General features: G+C 46.9%; 1 protein-coding gene and 1 long non-coding RNA gene across 2 annotated transcripts in view; one reads left to right on the top strand and one right to left on the bottom strand.

Moving 5' to 3' along the window:
- Positions 1–12808, bottom strand: part of KCNK9 (potassium two pore domain channel subfamily K member 9) — a 103936-nt gene extending 91128 nt beyond the window's left edge. Inside the window, exon 1 of the mRNA XM_083749262.1 lies at positions 12163–12808. Within this exon, the coding sequence (XP_083605388.1) occupies positions 12163–12805 (643 nt within the window). The 5' untranslated portion in view covers positions 12806–12808. The remainder of the gene's footprint in view (positions 1–12162) is intronic.
- Positions 1–18437, top strand: part of LOC310849354 — a 561267-nt gene that overhangs the window by 133286 nt on the left and 409544 nt on the right. The gene's annotated exons all lie outside the window — the stretch shown is intronic.

Here is an 18437-nt window from a genome sequence, read left to right as displayed (position 1 = left end):
TGGCAGCAGTTCTGCCAGGCTTCAGTCTGGGACTTCTCCCCGTCCTACCTTGAGATGCCGGGGAATTAAAATCAAGATCTTCTGCATAAAAAAGCAGATACACTGAGCTATGTCCCTGGGCACACTGTGGCCATGAAGCTTTGGTGAAAGATCCGGGTTAGCCCTATGTTTCTGTCATCCATTGGTTGCTTCTGCTGGTTTTGGAAAGAGAGAAAAGATGGCTTTCTTTTCTTTGCATTCCCCACACGAGCCTCCAGAAATAGCCAGTGTTTACTACAGTTCCATGGCGTTAAATCAAGTATGGCTATCACCTCTAAAAGCCTGAGAAATGATCAAGTGTTATCCATAGTGGGAACTTGCTCACTTTGAAAGGGGGAGGGAGGGAGGGAGAGAGAGAGAATACACAGTTTCCTTGCAGCTATAAATGGATTGCTCTAGACTATATTCCCAAAATACTTCTGATTCCCCGACAGAGGAAGCCAAATCTTGTGGGCATCTATATAAGCCCACAGATGTTGCAATCAGAATACATTATGGAAATAAGAACATTAAGCAAATTGTCTAAATCAGCAGCCCTCGGGAGACCCTGGAGCCAATTTGAACCCCAGTGTGCATCAGGTCTTCAATTTTTTCTCCTCTTCCTTCCTTCCTTTCTTCTTCTTTTTTTTTTTTTTTTACTGGAAAGGTCTGTGTGAGACGTAAGAGCAACACTTGTGTGCCCATTCATGTTATTTTGGGGTTATGAATGGGAGAATACAGTCAATCCCTCTAAAAGCAAACTCATCAAGTTGAGTAGCCTATCAGCTGGGAAATGAAGAAGAAGAAAAACACACACACACACACACACACAAAATAAGAGGGTGGTTTCTACCTTCCTAGTTGTACATATGAGTTTGTAAATTAAAGGGAAAATGTGTTTTGAAAAACTCTTAATGGGTGGGCAATGAAGCAACTCATGAGCAGGATCTGAGCTCAGCCACACTATTCCCTCTTATGATTCCCAACAGCACTTATTCAGAGGCATACTGATTCCACCAGAGGACATGGAACACAACCATGATGGCTAGTTTTAAAGATGCTCAGGTTTTGGGGCGAAGGTCACTACTGCTGTGCAGCACAGCATGAAAAGGTGGAAGGAACAGGGGGAAAATGTGCTCCTTTCCCCTCCCATTCCCCGAAACTCCCTCCACTCGCATGATACTGAGCCTCTTGGGCTTGCTGATCAGAAAGTAGGCAGTTCGAATCTGTGAGATGGGGCGAGCTCCTGTTGAAAGTGGATAGTTAGGTACTGCAGTATGAAGGTAAACAGTGTTTCCATGCATGCTGGTTTCTGTCACGGTGTTCAATTGCGCCAGAAAGAGTTTAATCATGCTGGCCACATAACCCAGCTCCTGCCAACCTAGCAGTTCGAAAGCACACCAGTGCAAGTAGATAAATAGGTACCACTGCAGCAGGAAGCTAAACAGCGTTTCCATGTGCTGCTCTGGTTTCCTTCATGGTGTTCCGTTGCACTAGAAGCAGTTTAGTCATGCTGGCCACATGACCCGGAAAGCTGTCGGTGGACAAACGCTGGCTCCCTTGGCCTGAAAGCGAGATGAGCGCCACAACCCCATAGTGGCCTTTGACTGGACTAAACCATCCAAGGGTGTGTTTTCTACATTTTTTACTCAAATAGCTCGCACATGAGTGCTCCAGCTGGAGAATAGCCTTTACCAAGGGTGCCATGGACTTTGAAGAAGCACGAACACAGGATGAAAAAGGAGAAATGAGCTAAGAAGAAGGCATATTTGGCAAACCCTCACCATGATCAACTCCCACCCAGAACCCTATGCCCACACTGTGGAATGACATGTGGATCCAGAATTGGCCTCCACAGTCACTTACGGACTCACTGTTAAGACCATGTCCATGGAAGACAATCTTATTTGGCTGCAAGTGATCGCCAAAGAAGAAGAACTCAAATAGCACCACAAAGGTCTTATTCTACAGTCTCTGGAGCCCTGAAAAGGAACACTTCCCTTAGCAGTGAGGATAGGCATTCTATTGCACATCAGAAGAATAAGAGGAGGAGGAAAAGGAGTTTCTGTTTATGACTTTAATGTTCAAAGAACTCAATGTATGTTTTCTTAGTATTTTTACAATTGCTCTGGAAGGTATACCACTCTTGTTATCACCTCGCGTTGCATTTGGGTGGGGGTTGTTGAAAGAAAGTGAGAGAGGTTTGCCAGTGTGGTGTAGTGGTTAAGAGCTGTACACTCGTAATCTGGTGAACCGGGTTCGCTTCCCCGCTCCTCCACATGCAGCTGCTGGGTGACCTCGGGCTCGTCACACTTCTCTGAAGTCTCTCAGCCCCACTCACCTCACAGAGTGTTTGTTGTTGTGGAGGAAGGGAAAAGGAGATTGTTAGCCACTTTGAGACTTCTTGGGGTAGTGATAAAGCAGGATATCAAATCCAAACTCTTCCTCCTCCTCCTCCTCCTCCTCCTCCTCCTCCTCCTCCTCCTCCTCCTCCTCCTCTTCTTCTTCTTCTTCTTCTTCTTCTTCTTCTTCTTCTTCTTCTTCTGCCACATAGGAATTTCATGCCTGAGAAGACATCTTTGGAACTGCAGCCTTCTAGATCACCATCTTCACCATTAATCTATATGGGCTCTTGTTGAGTGACTGAGGGTGAGGGGCAGTGGATAATGCATGCAGCCACTGTAATTTAAGCAATTGCCCCTGCTGAAGCAACCTGCCTGTGTAACATCAGAGGACTTTGCCTGCATTGCACGGCATCACATGTTGTTGCAATCAGGGCTGCAGGAGGATCCCAAATCCTGAGATTTCAGGGCCCAAACCTGAGATCTTGGGGTGAGCCCTGGTGATGTCAGAGAGCAGCTCCTAATAATGTCATGGGGTAAGCCCTGGAGACAGAGGTTAATTGGAGCAGAGAGGGGAAGACTCTCCCCAAATGCCAATGGTGTAAATTGCAGCCAGCTCTGCCAGGCTGAAGCTTGCAAGTGGTGGTGGTGGTGGTGGTGTTAAAGGCTGCCAGCCTTGAGATTCAATACCTCCACTTGCCACCTACAGGGGGTGAGGCAGATGTGAAGGCTTCTGCCAACCCTAATTGCAACACCATATGGGGAAGCCTAACCCACTTTGCATTCATATCCGATCCCTGGCATCTCCAGTTAAAACAGGGACATGGGACAATTTTCTGCCCAAAGACTTCATTCCCTTCTGGACAATTGCATGCAAGTGTTGGGCAGGCCCAGGGGCAAAAATGAGCAAGGCAACCCATGCAACATTTAGGTTTCTAAGTAGGCAGGTTCCAGCACACACACACACACACACACAGAGAGAGAGACCTCGCTCTTCCATCCTGGCAGCAAGGAACACATGACAACCAGACAAACACACTCAAGGAGTGTGCAATGCTGGACCAGTGAAGGAAGTGGCCTGGGTAAAGGAGGCTGGGGAGGTTGTGAGGCCTGAGGGGAGTCCTGAGGACCACTATTGGCCCCCAGATCTGTGACTCTCCGCCCCTGGGTTATTAGGACACCAGGTGATAGGAAAGGTCTCTGCCATAGGACCTAGAGAGCCAGTCAGAGCAGACGAAACTGGGTGATGCTGATAACTAATCTGAGTTCACTGTGATCCTGTCCTGGCATGGTCACTAAATCCTGAAAAGGATTTAAAAGCTCAAAAGATGCAATGAATGAGAAAAGGCTGAAGGAACTCAGTTTAGCTCAAGGAGAGAGAGAGAGAGAGAGAGAGAGAGAGAGAGAGAGAGAGAGAGAGAGAGAGAGTGCAATCAACACACATCAAGGACTATCAGCAAAGTTATTTCAGTGGAGCTGGCATATGCAGAGTTGATATACTTTTGAGCTCCAGACAGCCCATAGGGGGTCCTCAGGTTTGTAAGCACCCAGAAACACTGGACTTGCCACTGGTGGAAACAGCATGCTAGGCTAAAAGATTTTTATCTAGCGGAGCAATACCATTCTTATGCACTGTTGAACTTTGAATCAGAAAATAGAATCTGAAAACTAGATGAAGGTGAATGGGGTTGACATAGAGAAGGAGCAGACATTTTGCTCAGGTACAGAAATAAACAATTGAATTGTTCTCAATGCTCAGAAATCATTCTCTAAGAAACCTGTACAGTAATAAGTAAATTCCTTTAATCCCCTGCAGAAACTTTTTTGAACCACCGAGTCATGAAAATTTCATGAGAAGTCACTTCAACGCTCCCAGTGGAACACAGTGATATATTTTCTGCACAGTGATTAGGTGTGAGGGGGCAGGATTTGATGGCAGCCTGTAGAAAACTTTTTTTTACCAAACAATAAAAATTCAAAGAGTATAGCAATTGGGAGTGGAATAAATATTTTGAGCCTCTGCTGATACTGGAGCTGACAAATTAGCTAGACCTCTCACCTCCCAGAGGAGGGGGGGGGGAATCTATCACTGGTTAATGATGGGAAGGGTGGGCTTCATCGGATGGAATTAACAAAAAAATGGCCAAGTGTTATTAGTGCAACGGGGCTTGGAAGCTTCCCAATTCTACCGCCTCTCTTGTCATCATTTGTGAGTAATTAGCAACAACCACTCAGCATTTAGGAGAGCATTTTGTTTCCTTAACAGTGAGCAGCTGCAGCAAGGAACTGACCAGTTCAACCAGTCTAGCACCATTACTTCTTGTACGCTGGTGGTGCAAAATGGGTCTCCAGAAAGAAGAGTAATCTTTCCAACCTTTCCATTTCACTGGCATGGTTTCTTAAGCAAATGCTCCCTAACTGGAGAGCCGGTGTGGTGTAGTGGGTAGAGTGTGGGACTAGGACCTGGGAGGCCAGGATTCAAATCTCTACTTGGCCATGAAACTCACCCAGTGACCTTGGACCGGTCACAGCCTCTCAGCCTAACCTACCTCACAGAGTTGCTGTGAGGTTTAAATGGGGAGGTGGTGGAAGAGGAGAACCTTGGGTGCCACCATGAGTTCATTGTAGGAAAATGATGAGACATAAATGCGATGGAAAAACCATCTGTTGACAGAACATGGAATGGGGCCCAAGGCACATGACTTCAGCATCATATGAGAAGTCATAACTTAGTGATGAAGCAGCAGCTTCCATACAGAAGGTCCCATGGCATCTCCAGTTAAAATAAGGACAGAGAAAACATTTACAGCTCCATGGCTTGCTTCCCTTCTGGACAGCTTTCCACAGTCCACATACATACATACATGGATCAAGCCAGAGGCAAAAGAGGCAGAGCCACAAATGTAAAATTGTCGAAATGCAGAGTTGGAAGTGACCCCAAGGGTCATCTAGTCCAACCCCCTGCGATGCAGGAAACTCACTTAAAGCATCCATGACAGATGGTCATACAGCCGCTGCTTAAAAACCCCCAAGGCAGACATCCCTTAAGCTTTTTGAAGATGGCTATCAAATCTCCTCTCATTCTCCTCTTTTCCAGGCTAAACATACCCAGCTCCTTCAACCGTTCCTCATAAGGCTTGGTCTCCAGACCCTTGTTCATCATGGTTGCAAATTTGCATTTGTAGAGTGCACTGTATTCCTCCCTCCCTCCCTCCCTCCCTCCCTCCCTCTCTCTCTCTCTCTCTCTCTCTCCTCTATCCATAATCCATAATCCAGGCAAGCAATATGAGAGTTTGAGGACACATTCTAGCCAGCCAAAAGGAGTCAAGACCAGTCAGGGACACAAAGCAAGGTCAGCAAGCGAAGTACGGACAGCATGCCAGACAGGAACTTGTGGCTTAAATCCCAGCTGCACCAGGATGTATCTCGAACTGGCAATTAACTCTCAGTCAAAAACTGCATGTGAGCAGTGAACTCATGAATCCAAATTTCGCAGGTGCTGCTTCTCTGTGGCAAAGCAGCACTGGGAGGGGATTATTTGGATGGGAGAGGAGGCAAAGGGGCTAAAGGACATCTAGGTTTTTCATTGCCCACTTATTTTTATCTTTGCAACTCAGGTGCAGACAGAGAAAGAGCAAATTATGAATGTAGCCAGTTGCCTTATACTGAGTCAGTCCATTGGTCCATCTAACTCAGGAATGCCTGCACTGACTGCCAGCAATTCTTCAAGGTTTCAGGCACCCCTACCCAGACTGGGGGATGAACCTGAGACTTAATGCATGCAAAGGAGTCACTCAGCCACTGACCTACAGCAGTTTCCCAAGTTGGCCAGCCTGAGCCTCAGTTCCATTCTCTGTAAAAGGTAAAGGTAAAGGACCCCTGACAGTTAAGTCCAGTCACAGATGGCTCTGGGGTTGCGGCGCTCATCTCGCTTTACTGGCCAAGATTTTCCAGGGTTTTTTACTGATAGTTTTTCCAGGTCATGTGGCCAGCATGAGTAAGCCACTTCTGGCAAACCAGAGCAGTGCACAGAAACACCGTTTACCTTCCCGCCAGAGTGGTACCTATTTATCTACTTGAACTTTGACATGCTTTCAAACTGCTAGGTTGGCAGGAGCTGGTACTGAGCAACGGGAGCTCACCGCATTGCAGGGATTCGAACCGCCGACCTTCTGATCGGCAAGCCCTAGGCTCAGTGGTTTAGACCACAGCGCCACCCGTGTCCCTACGTTCTCTGTAAATTGGGAGTATTAATGCCTTGCCTCAGGAACTGGTATGAGAGCGAGTGCGGAGCCTCTTCAAACATTGCACTTGCTTTTCAACATACCCCTCAAAATGCAAACTAAACTCTTCTTTAAAAACATACATGCACTAGTCAGAGTGAAAGAGTGAGGGGACGCTCAGCGAAAAAGCCAATATGTGAAATGCGAAAATACCTTTGAGGGACATGATAATAAGGTTTTGGAAGCACCTTTATGTGGTCTTATGTCTCTCTCGCTCTCTCTTCCTTCAAATCCCTCCTTGGAAATGATTGATTTATTATTTAATTAAGGTTTATTTATTAAAAACCTTTCTGTACTGCTTTTCCAGCAGTTCCAAGTGGTTTACATTTTAAAATAAATTAATTACAAGCACCTTCAAAAGAAAAAAAGGGGAGAAGTCACAACATCAGCACACCACTGCAGATTTAAAGTAGCCACAGAAAGCCCTTTTTCCAGTCAAAAACCAAAATAGAAGAAGTAGTTCCTGCTGCATCTCTTAAGAAATTACAGGGACCTAGCCCTCCTAACCTCTTCATCAAAACAGTGTCACAATTTGTGGTCTGCACTATCTATTTAAAACAGTATTATATCTCTTTAAAGAACTGTGGCTTCCTTGAAAGAACCCTGGGAACTGTAGTTGCGCGCTGAGAGTCATTAGGTGACCCCCCCCCCCATTCGCTTTGCAGGGCTTCTCTTCCCAGAGTGGTTTAATTCTCAATCCTTCTTCCCAGGGAGCTCTGTGAAGGGAATGGGGTTCTCTTAAAAGCTCTCCATGCCATTTAAAAAAACTACAGTTCCCACGTTTCTTGGAGCAGGGAGCCATGACTGTTTAAAACAGTATTTTAAATGTATACTGTAGATCATAGAATCATAGAGTTGGAAGAGACCACAAGGGCCATCGAGTCCAACCCCCTGCCAACCAGGAAACACCATCAGAGCACTCCTGACATATGGTTGTCAAGCCTCTGCTTAAAGACCTCCAAAGAAGGAGACTCCACCACACTCCTTGGCAGCAAATTCCACTGTCGAACAGCTCTTACTGTCAGGAAGTTCTTCCTAATGTTTAGGTGGAATCTTCTTTAGATGGGGCCTCACTGAGGAAACCCAGGTCTGGGCTGGCAGCAAGGATGGAAGAGAGAATACAACCTGCTTATTGGTCCATGCGGAGAACCAGCGATGATCCTTAGTGTGTGATGGTCTTGGGAAAGCTGGTGAAGATTCTCTTTCACGAAACCGTCACTTCACTTCTGGGTCCCCAGGTACAACAACAAAGGCTTTTAGTGCTGGTCCTCAACTACAGTGAGGTCACAGTGGCTGAGTACACACTATGCATTCAAAGCACACAGTCACTCCCAATAATTCTGAAAACTGTAGTTCATAGAGCTACAGTTCCCAGTGCCCTTGAACTACAATTCCCATGATTCTTTCAGGGGTTCTAAATGTGATTCAGATGTGTACACAGTTGATAGGCGTTAACAGTGTTTGCTCACATTCACTTGTCCCCTCCTCTCTCTTATGTACCTCTATTCCCTGTCAAATTTGGCACTGTATGTTCCTAGGGGCAGGGACACTGGTTTATGCTGTAGAGCATCATATACACTGACGGGGTTTCTGCAAATAAAAATGATGACTTAGAGTTTCACCTTTTAGAAAGATGACATAACTAAGGATTTCTGAACATAGGCAGCACTTTGGAGCAATTTAAACCAGGCATAGGCAAACTCAGCCCTCCAGATGTTTTGGGACTACAACTCCCATCATCCCTAGCTAACAGGACCAGTGGTCAGGGATGACAGGAGTTGTAGTCCCAAAACATCTGGGGAGTCGAGTTTGCCTGTGCCTGATTTAAATATTTGCCGTTTTCAATGGGGTGGCGGTGTTGAAATATTTTGAACAAACACACCATAATCACTAAACCTCGACCAACTTGCTCAGTGCCAGATGTCAGATTCTGCACCTGGATAAGCTCACCTCTGGGACACTCTTATTTTCTTGCCTTTGAGAAGAAGCCAATCCAGAAAACACAACCAACTGTTGTATTTATTGACATTATGCAAAATATGGAAATTTCAGATTGCATTTGCTAGTGAAAGCCCACTAGCTGTACCCTACGGAGGCACTTGGTGCCTTCTCATTAATGCATAAAATGTGTTTTTTTCTTCCTGAGTTGTACTTAGGTGGTTTCAGAGAGAGAACAAAGTGTGTGCAAAGCGACGTCTTCAAGGTTAGTTTAAAAATAGAAACTTGGAAAAAAAGCCCAGCCGAGCGGCACACTTGATGTCACTGCAGATTATTCTAAAATAACTTTTAAAAAAAAAAAGTGTTTTCTCTAAAGGCCTAAAACTACTGAAGTGGAATAAAGAAAACAGAAGCACTTTTTAAAGGTATAAATTAACCACACGTGAGAAATTGTTAATTTGTCCTCATGGGTTGGTAGAACTTGATATTCATTGAAATAAATGGGTCTGAAATTAAGTCAAGGCCAACTTGTCCCATTGATTTCAGCAGGACAGCAGCTTACTGAGACTGCAACCCTTTACATACTTGCCCAGGAATAAGTTCCATTGAACTGAATGGGCCTTACTTCTGAGCAGGCATGCATAGAATTGCACTGTTAGCGGATTTTCAGTGATAATGGTCCTATATACCCCAGCTTGAAGAGCACTCAAAACTATCTGGCTTATTTTTTTTAATCTATGCCTACAGGCTGGATGGAGGGGAGAGTGTCTTTGAGCATGTACAGAGTGCTTTTTCTCAGTCCTAAGTAATCACAATAAGAGCACATTCAGACACATTGGCTTAGTCCATGGCTTCCAAGTTGGTTTGAAACTTGGCACCTGTTGTTTCACAAATTAAGCAATGGAGATGTGAGTCACATTTGGGGTATAAGCTAGTCAAAGTTAACATTTACCTCTCCCATTGAAGTCAATGGGACAAGAAAGTGTTTGCCTTTGAATAGGTCATGCCCATGGTTAAATTCAGAGTTCTCTTTCCACCAGGCTTCTTCCAATTATTCCTTGTGCTCTTTTAAGAAAGCTTTTGATCTAAATATCCAATATTTTTAAGTAATATGCAGGCAGGCAAACATGTATACTGAGAGCATTAAAAAAAAATCTTTTCATCCTTCTGCAACATATTACAAAGTATTTCAATTATATACTCACAATTTTAAATAAATACACAAGTTAAGAGACAGCAGATGTACCGAAACTCATGAAAGGAAGTTATGTCATTGGGTCCAGCTAAACTAAACTAAACCCATTCAACAAACTATCACGACAGTGTTCAATACAATCATTAAAACATTATAACATTATAAATGATGGAACTGATTTTTAACACTGGGTCAAATTAATTCTCTAAAAGCACTTGGAGAATTTTGGAACACAGAAATGAAGAAAACCATCAAATCTAGCATGTTGGGGGCCCCACTTCATCTAAATTATATAATTTAGTATTTGAATGATTGGTATTATAATTGTATTATAAATTGGTATTGTTATAATGAGGCTATTATTGCACTGTGATTGAAAACTGATAAAAATTTACTATATAGAAAGATAAAAGCACTTGGAGCAGAACAAATTCAGCAAGTGGAAAAATATCAGAATTAAAGCACAGGGGTGGGGGTTAATACTCTGCTGTGTTTCCCTCCCTGATCCCCCCCCCAAAAAAACCAACTTCACAAAGATTGTTCCAAAGCATTCAGGTTTTGATTTCTACAAAGACCCTTTATGACGGGGGGGGGGGGGGACTGAAGTGAAGGGGAGACTCAGCAAAATAAGTCTCAGTTTTGGCCCCCAAAAGAAACGTTCTTTTTAAACAAAGTTAGAAAGACATAATCTACAAAATTTCTCCCAGTGTCAGATTACCTCTCAAGCAAGCAATTTACTGCTGTAAACTGCACACCTTCCCCACCTGACAGCTTATAAGAAGGTGGAATGGACATTCTGCTGAAAACTGAGAGCTCCTTCGTGTGTTAATGTTTACACTGGCGGTAATGATAGTGTCTGTCTCAATTAATAACGTTGTTCTGTTCTTCGTGTCCTGTCCAACAGAACATAGTGCATGCATTATTAACCAACTATTGTGTTCAAGTGACCTGCTAGTGGTGTATGTTGAGAGAACATCTTCATTTTCTCATGACGTGCATCTGAATATACAAATAGGCAAGCAATAGAGTAAGCACAAAATAAAGTCCAGGGTCCAGGACCTATCTCTTGATACCTCATCAGGGCCTGAGGGATGAAATACACTGATATTTTTTTCATTCTGTCAAGCAATATTTTATTTTATTTTAGAAGAGGAAAACTTTCTTTGGGGGATTCTGCACTTTCCCCAAGAGTATGGTACGCTGCTAGAAAAACAACTCTGCCTTGTCAACAAAACAGTCATCTAAAAAGTCATGTTATGTTCAGCACTGGGCAAGTTCTCTGATTCCTACTATTTTCCACATTGGGCTGTCTTCTCCGCCTTCTAAAATCAGGGGGAGGAGATTGCAAGCAGACAAGAGGAGAGGCACGCAGACAAGGACCTGTTACTACTACTACTGTTGTAGAAGAAAACTTCTGGGGCAAATTGGCCTCTCCCTTCCCAAAGCAAAGGATCAGATGGAAAGATCTGATCCATTGGTTCCCTGAATCATGGCAATCCAAGGCTTGGGTTACAATCCTCAAACCATTATTGTGAAGATTCCTGAGCAGCGCAATCGAACTATTTCAGAGTAAATGGCAATGCCAGTTTACAAACCTTGGCTATTTTTTTCTCCCTAGAGTGGAAACAAGCTTCAAAAGAGACTTACAAGCCAATCCAATATGTTTTCTCAAAACTATGTCCAACTGAGCTCACTAGAACTTGTCCCCAGTTATGTGTGCCTGTGATTGCAGGTTCAATTACTTTTTAATCTTAATTTATTGGCATCACCTTCCAAATATCATTGCATGAAAACTTGCACATCATTTTGTTGTCTCCCTGTCATGAGTTGGGAAGAACTACTAGTGGTGCTAAATTCTGCCTTCAGAAGTTCCCAGTCACTCCACTCAATTCTACTAAGGTTTAATCTGGAATCTGGAGATGGGGGCAGAGAGATAGAGAGACCTAATGTCCAACAAGTGTGAATTGAAACATTCAAATAAATTAATAGAGTAGGAAAGGGAGAGTCATTCACTCTCCAACTTTTGGAACCAATCCCTACTGCACAGCTTCCTAAACCCATTCTTGTTTTTACCCTGAAAATCCCACAGTTGCCCAGCTCCCCAAATCATCAGTTCACCCACCTCGCAGTAGACATCTTTCCCTGGGTAACCCGCTTTCATTTTGCATAACTCCTCAACTTTTGGAGCAGTCTGATCACATTTACTCATGCTTTTACGCACAGATATATTTCATTTTCCGTGTTAGCAGCTCAGCACCGAACAGCACCCAAAGTTTAGGAAGCTTCCCTTCCGACGTCCCTCTCCTTGGCATCTCACAGTTTCTCAACTCTTGGCGCCCTCAAACCTTCCACTCGCACCCATCCCGGCATCGCGCGGTGGACTTACCTATGGTGGTGATAACTGTGATGGCAAAGTAGAAAGACCCTGCGAATTTCCACTGGACCCCGGCCCGGTGGGGCTCCAACTGCATGATAATCTCCTCCAGCTGCTGGTAGTCGTCGTTGGTGATGTTGTACTTCCCCTTGAGCCGGGTCTCCTCGGCTTTCAGCTGCTCGTCCTCGCGCATTTCGTGGTCGGACTCCAGGGCATCAAAGACGGCAGCCCCCACCAGCAGGTAAGTGAACGTGCAGATGATCAGGGAGAGGGTCCGCACGTTCTGCCTCTTCATGGCCGCCAGGAAGGGCCCACGGAGGGGACCATGTCCCCCCCTGGCCGCCCGGAGATCCGACAGGGTGCAACAGAGGCAGCCGCCGAGCGAGGCGAGCTGCAAGCGGTGCCTGGCGGGGCTCGGTGGGCTTCCTCGGGGAGGCTGCTGTCCTTGGTGCTGAAAGCGCGGTGGCGGCGGCTGCTCCGGCTGCTGCTGCCGCCGCTGCTGTTCTGGCTGCTGCTGCTCTCCGCCTCGCGGATCGGGCTCCTGTGAGGCGGACAGGCACAGAAGGCTGCTGGAGCGTCTCGACCACGGACCTTGCAGCCGGCAAACTCTGCGCAAGACCTGTCCAAACCAAGCTGTCCCGGCGCGCAGGGCCATCAAGGGCACCTCTTCAGGAAACCAGATCTTGCCCACCCGAGGAGTTGAAAGGAGGCTCAGCCCGAAGACCAGAGGCAGGTCCCCCCCCTCCACGCCGCCGCCCACAGTTTTCCCAAACTCCCAAAAACTCCCTCCCCGCCCTCTTAGCAAGGGAAAGCCAAGAGGGAAGTCGAGTCCGTCGGGTAGAGCGAATCGTGCACGCCCCGCCACCTGTCTCCCCGCAATAGCCCTTCCCCGCTCGGGTTGGGGTTTATTCCGCACTTGTCGAGCCCCGGGGGGAGCGGGCTAAGGACGCGAAGAGGGGTCCCATCAGAGGGGCGGCGGGAGGGCGGCACGCCCCTTCCAATCCATGTGCGACTGAGCTGTCCCTCCCGGGAGAGGCCAACTGGTCCCGTCTCCAGATGTGGTCGGTCCTGGTGTGCGCCGGTAGGATGCCGGCACAGCATCAGCCACGGCCCAAGAAGACTTCTTTTTGGGGCGCTGCCTCTTTGGAACGGAGAAAGAACTTCCGGTAAGTGGGGAAGGAAACTGACCAGCTTGCAAGCGCCACGGCGGCTCTCCCCCACCCCCCAAATGATGCAAATTTTCACCAGGCACGCGCACAGGCACACACGAACATGCACACACACACACACTTCTGCAGGCTGCTGCTTCCTTCGAGCAAAGCCTTCAAGTATGATCAGCAGCAATCTTGAGGCAGATCGTTCCAGGAGTCGCCACGAGGATCATACAGAGCGCACACAGCTTTTGCTTTGCAGCCACCAGCGTGGCTGCGGGGAGACGGGGCAGGAGGTGGCGGCGAAGTTCGCGAAATCCAGCTTTCTTTAGGGTCAGTTGCGATTTGGCTGGGGAGGGGTCGCGTGGGGGAGGTGTCTTAATGCAGCCAGCCCCTTTCTGTTACTGTTTCGGAAGGGAGATTGCTTTTGGAGGGGAAGAGGGCGGAGAAGAGCCCACCGTTTGGGGGCAGGGCGATTGTCGCTGGAACAGATAGATGATGCTGAAGGAGAAGATCTGGAAGACCAGCCGGGGTAAGAAGGAGAGGGTCTCAGACGTCAGCTTGCGGCTTTGGGGTCTCATAGTCGGACTCAGGGCAGGGGCGCGCTCGCTCGCTTTTCTCCTTCTCCTCCTCTTCCTCCTCCTCCTCCTCGCTGGAGTAAAAGGCAGACAGTCTGGGTCTTCTGTGGAGACAGGTGCGCGCCTGCCTCTGGATCCTTTATCTGAAAGGCTGCCGTTTGCGGGGGGAAGGAGTGGAATGAATGAATAATTGGGGGAGGGGAGGGGGAAGATTGTGTGTGAGAGAGAGAGGCGTGGCCCAAGGATGCAAAGGAATCTCCCGGTCGCGCGTGGGATCGTCTGGGAACCAACTGGTCGCACCCGCCAGTGCGCCACGCTCCTTTGCTCTTTTCGCAGACACTGGGAAGATGGGCTTGCCTGAAGCCGAAGATGAGAGCGCTACAGAAGGCACTTGGTCTTGCCAGTCTCCCTGCCTTAAAGGAGAGAGTTAACAGCCATCAGGATTCAGAAGGGGGAGGAGCACGGAGGGGGAGGGGAAGGGGAGCAGGACCCCTTTTCTTGACACTCTTCCAATCCCAACCCCACTCCCCAGAAAATGAGACTCAAAGTATTGGAGAAATTATGGATCTTGGAGCCTGGGGTGAGGGGGACCTGACTCTGTATTTGTGTATATCTTCGGTTATGGGATGTAGCCTCTTTAAGGCTGTCCCCCCCCCACGACAAAGCAGCCCCCCGGCGTCCTAACTGCTTGACATCACCGGGAGTGGGAGGGGTGGCGTGCGCGCCTTCCTCCTCCATCACCATCTTCCTTCCTCGCCCAACGCAAAGCCAAGCCGGGCTGGGCTGGGCTTCATCTCCTGGGATGTTTCCAGCCCCAGAGAAGAGTTGGCGGTGGGGTTTGTGCGAGCCAGCCGTAGCCGGCGGAGAGTCTCCCACCTCCTTCAACCGCGCGTCTGCCTCAATTGCTCAGCGCCCTTCCCAGCGCTTGCCTCTGAGCGCAGACGGAGAAGCGCCCGCCCGCCCTCTCTCTTCTCATCCACCCACCTTGTCTGGAAAAAACTGGAACTCGTCGGCTGCCGTCTCCCGACCTGCTCTCTTGGTGTCCGCGGTCTCACTCACTCATTCTCTACATCCTCTGGCCCCGCCCACCCCAGATGTGGCCCCGCCCATTCTGCTCCTCTTCTTTAAATAAGCTGCGAGCTGGAGGAAGGGGATTTGGAGGGAGGGGGAGACAGATGATGTGCAAAAATCCAGGCACCGGGGACTCCCTTCCCTCGCTTTGCCAAGGCGTAGCAGTCTTCTGATCTTTGGGAATGAAGCCACTGGACAAAGATGTAGCTAAGGTTGCCACCATTTAATTCTGGGACTGCTGCTGTGTCTCTTAGCAGACAGAAACTAAGCAAGGGAAACTTTCCGTGGCCTGGAAACTAAGTAATTGGGGCAAGTTGGGGAGAATGTCACCTGCTTTCTTTTCAAAATTCTGAGCCACCTTCACACATTCTGAGCTTGGATCCAGACTTGGCCAGTTGCACTGTGATCGTGCAGACCTTCCCACGCCTCCTCAGAAGTAAGCCCCTTTTAGCTCAATGGGACTGCGATCCTAGTTCCACTTTCCTGGGACTAAGTCCCATTGAAAATGGGCTGTAGCCAATGATGTTTCACTCGGACCCACTAAAATAAATGGGCGGAAAACAGTCATGCTCATGAATTGCAAGAGCTCTGCTCTGAGTAGGGCTAGTATTGGATACAACCCCATGGGGTGTATGTCTGAGTAGACGTGTATAGGACTGGGTGTTTTATCCCCCACTGAAAGTAACGGGACTTGTCAATCATGACATTTCTTTCAAAGTTACTTAGGTATAACTGACTTTGTCCGGACCCAACCCTATGTGGGTTTATTGATTGATTGCTTGTTGTTGTTGTTGTTTAGTCGTTTAGTCGTGTCCGACTCTTCGTGACCCCATGGACCAGAGAACGCCAGGCACCTCTGTCCTCCACTGCCTCCCGCAGTTTGGTCAAAGATTGATTGCTTAACAAGCTTCATATCTCTTCTTCTTAGCTCGCTTGCTCGCTCTCTCTCTCTCACCCTCCCTCCCTCCCTCCCTCTCTCTAAACCCGGTGCTAATAATAAGATGATCAAAATATAAAGAAAGTCATACTTCAAAATAAGCAGGCAGCAAACAAAAAAGGCACTGCATGCAGCAAAAGTAAAAGAATTCAGCTCTTAATAAAGTGAATGAGCAATCCTTAACTTCTGGATGTGGGCAACACCCTTCTGCAAATGCATGTCTTGTGCAAATACACTTATTGGGAAGTGGAGATAGACTGCAGCTGTAAGGACTCTGCAGTCGCGCCATCTGTGAGACAGTCCTCAGGTTGTTAAAGGCAAAAGGACCAGAGCCCAGAAAAAGATAACTTGAGTGCATATTCACACATTGCTAAAAGCACCACTGAGCCCATCCCATACTGCACAATTCAAAGTGTTGGTGCTGACCTTTAAAGCACTAAACCAGGCATCCCCAAACTCGGCCCTCCAGATATTTTGGGACTACAACTCTGATCATCCCTGGCTAACAGGACCAGTAGTCAGGGATGATGGGAATTGTAGTCCCAAAACATCTGGAGAGCTGAGTTTGGGGGTGCCTGCTCTAAACAGCCTTGGTCCAGTATACCTGAAGGAGCATTTCCCACCACCACCACCACCAATCGTTCAGCCCAGACACTGAGGTTCTCCTCCGAGTGTCTTCTGCTGGTTTCCTCACTGTGAGAAGCGAAGTTACAGGGAACCAGGCAGATGGCCTTCTCGGTAGTGGTGCCCTCGCTGTGGAAAACCCTCCCACCAGATGTCAAGAAGATAAACACCTATCTGACTTTTAGAAGACATCTGAAAGCAGCCCTGCTTAGGGAAGTTTTAAAATTTTGATGTTTTATCGTGTTTTTACTATTCTGCTGGGAGCGGCCCAGAGTGGCTGGGGAAACCCAGACAAATGGGTGGGGTATAAATGACGCAAGCTAGAAAGCAGATGAGAGCCACATTTTGCAATCAAAGTTCACATTTTTATTATAGTTATTATTCCATAAAACCCTGCCTTTTGTCAAAAGGCTGCAGAGCGGCTTACCACATAGAAACATAATAAACCACATAACGCGCCATATAACATAGGCTAATGCAGAGATTATAGTGCATTTGAATCACAGATGATGCAACTTGCAGCTCAGAGGTGAAAATGAACAAAGGACACAAGGACACAGGCTCACAGCTTAACATCAGTGCAAGTCTCAGTCTTGGGACAAATTATAAACCAAAGTTGCTACATATGTGGAATTATTTCCTCTTAACAGTACAACCAGCCTCCACAGATGAGAGCTTTGGTGTGCTAGGCACCCATGTCCAAAAGGATGGCCTCCCAGGCAGAATCAAACCACATTGGCTCTTGGTTTCGAATAGGCATAGCCACATGGCTATCCACACCCAGATGTTCCCATTATCTCCAGTTCTGCAAGGGAGCATGCTCAGATCAGTGGCCCATGCAGGACTGCGGGGACGACGAATCATCCGGGTTTCCAAAAGAAGCCCTTTGTTGCTGTAGAAGTGAAACCGGTCTCAGGAGGTTGGGCAAACACAGTCTTAGAGTCCTGGCTCATTTCAGGGCTTGGGGTCAACAGCAGGCAATAATCCTTTGGCAACACTCTGGCAGGGCCCAGCAGCAAAATCAGCACTCTTGGCTTTCCGCAAAAGCAGCACTCTGAGGGCATTGCAAGGAATTAAAAGGATGGCTGAACACTGATCAGAGGGCAATGACTTGCCACTGTGATGTAAGGCACTCTAGGAAATGACTGGCAGAATCCGAGACCAGGGAGAAGAGTCGGTGGAAGAAGATTGGAAGAAATTTAAAGTTTATTTACAGAAACATTGTAAAACTAAGGAATGTTAGAAGGATGTTGGAATGAAGTCATGTGGTTTTAGCAGAAATGTTATAAAGGATTAAGAAAAAATAGACTGTTAATTGGTGAAAGGAGGGGAAGTAAAGTTACATTATATTAAGGTAAATTATAGGACAAAAACTGGGAAAGATGGAAAGGATTTGCTGAAATAGCTAACCGAACTAGAATACAAAAAAGGGAGGTGTGAGGAGGTCAAGGAAACAAGCAAATGAAAGATAAGTTATGGGAAGGTCTGTTGTGTTTTTTTTAAAATTGTTTCTATTTTTCTGTTGTTTTTTATTATTATTGTGATGTGTTGTCTTGTTTTTGTGTAATTTGGTGTTTTCTTTTTTTCTTTCTGTAACCTTTAAAACTTTAATAAATATTATTTTAAAAAGTGATGTAAGCCACTCTATGTAAGCCAACAGGAGGGGGCTCAGCAGAGGACCCTTTGGTGAGATAACCCTCCAACTTGCAGCTCTCCTCTGCCCCAGCCTCCTCTGCTCGGCAGTGATTTCCTTTCCTAGTTTTCCCTGGCAAATAATGGAGCACAGGTTTCCCGCCTCTCTATTTTCTCTTTTTATGTATGCGGAGCCTGAAATTTCAAGGTGGCTGTGCAATTATTGCACCACTTAATAGATGTGTTCGGTAACCCCACTGCTGAGAAGCTGTGGAATGGCACAAAGGCGAAATG

This window comes from Podarcis gaigeae (genome assembly GCF_964106915.1).
Source record: "Podarcis gaigeae genome assembly, chromosome: 7".
Taxonomy (NCBI): Eukaryota; Metazoa; Chordata; class Lepidosauria; order Squamata; family Lacertidae; genus Podarcis; species Podarcis gaigeae.
Note: the sequence above shows the minus strand (reverse complement) of the source record. Positions and strands in the feature narration are given on the sequence as shown.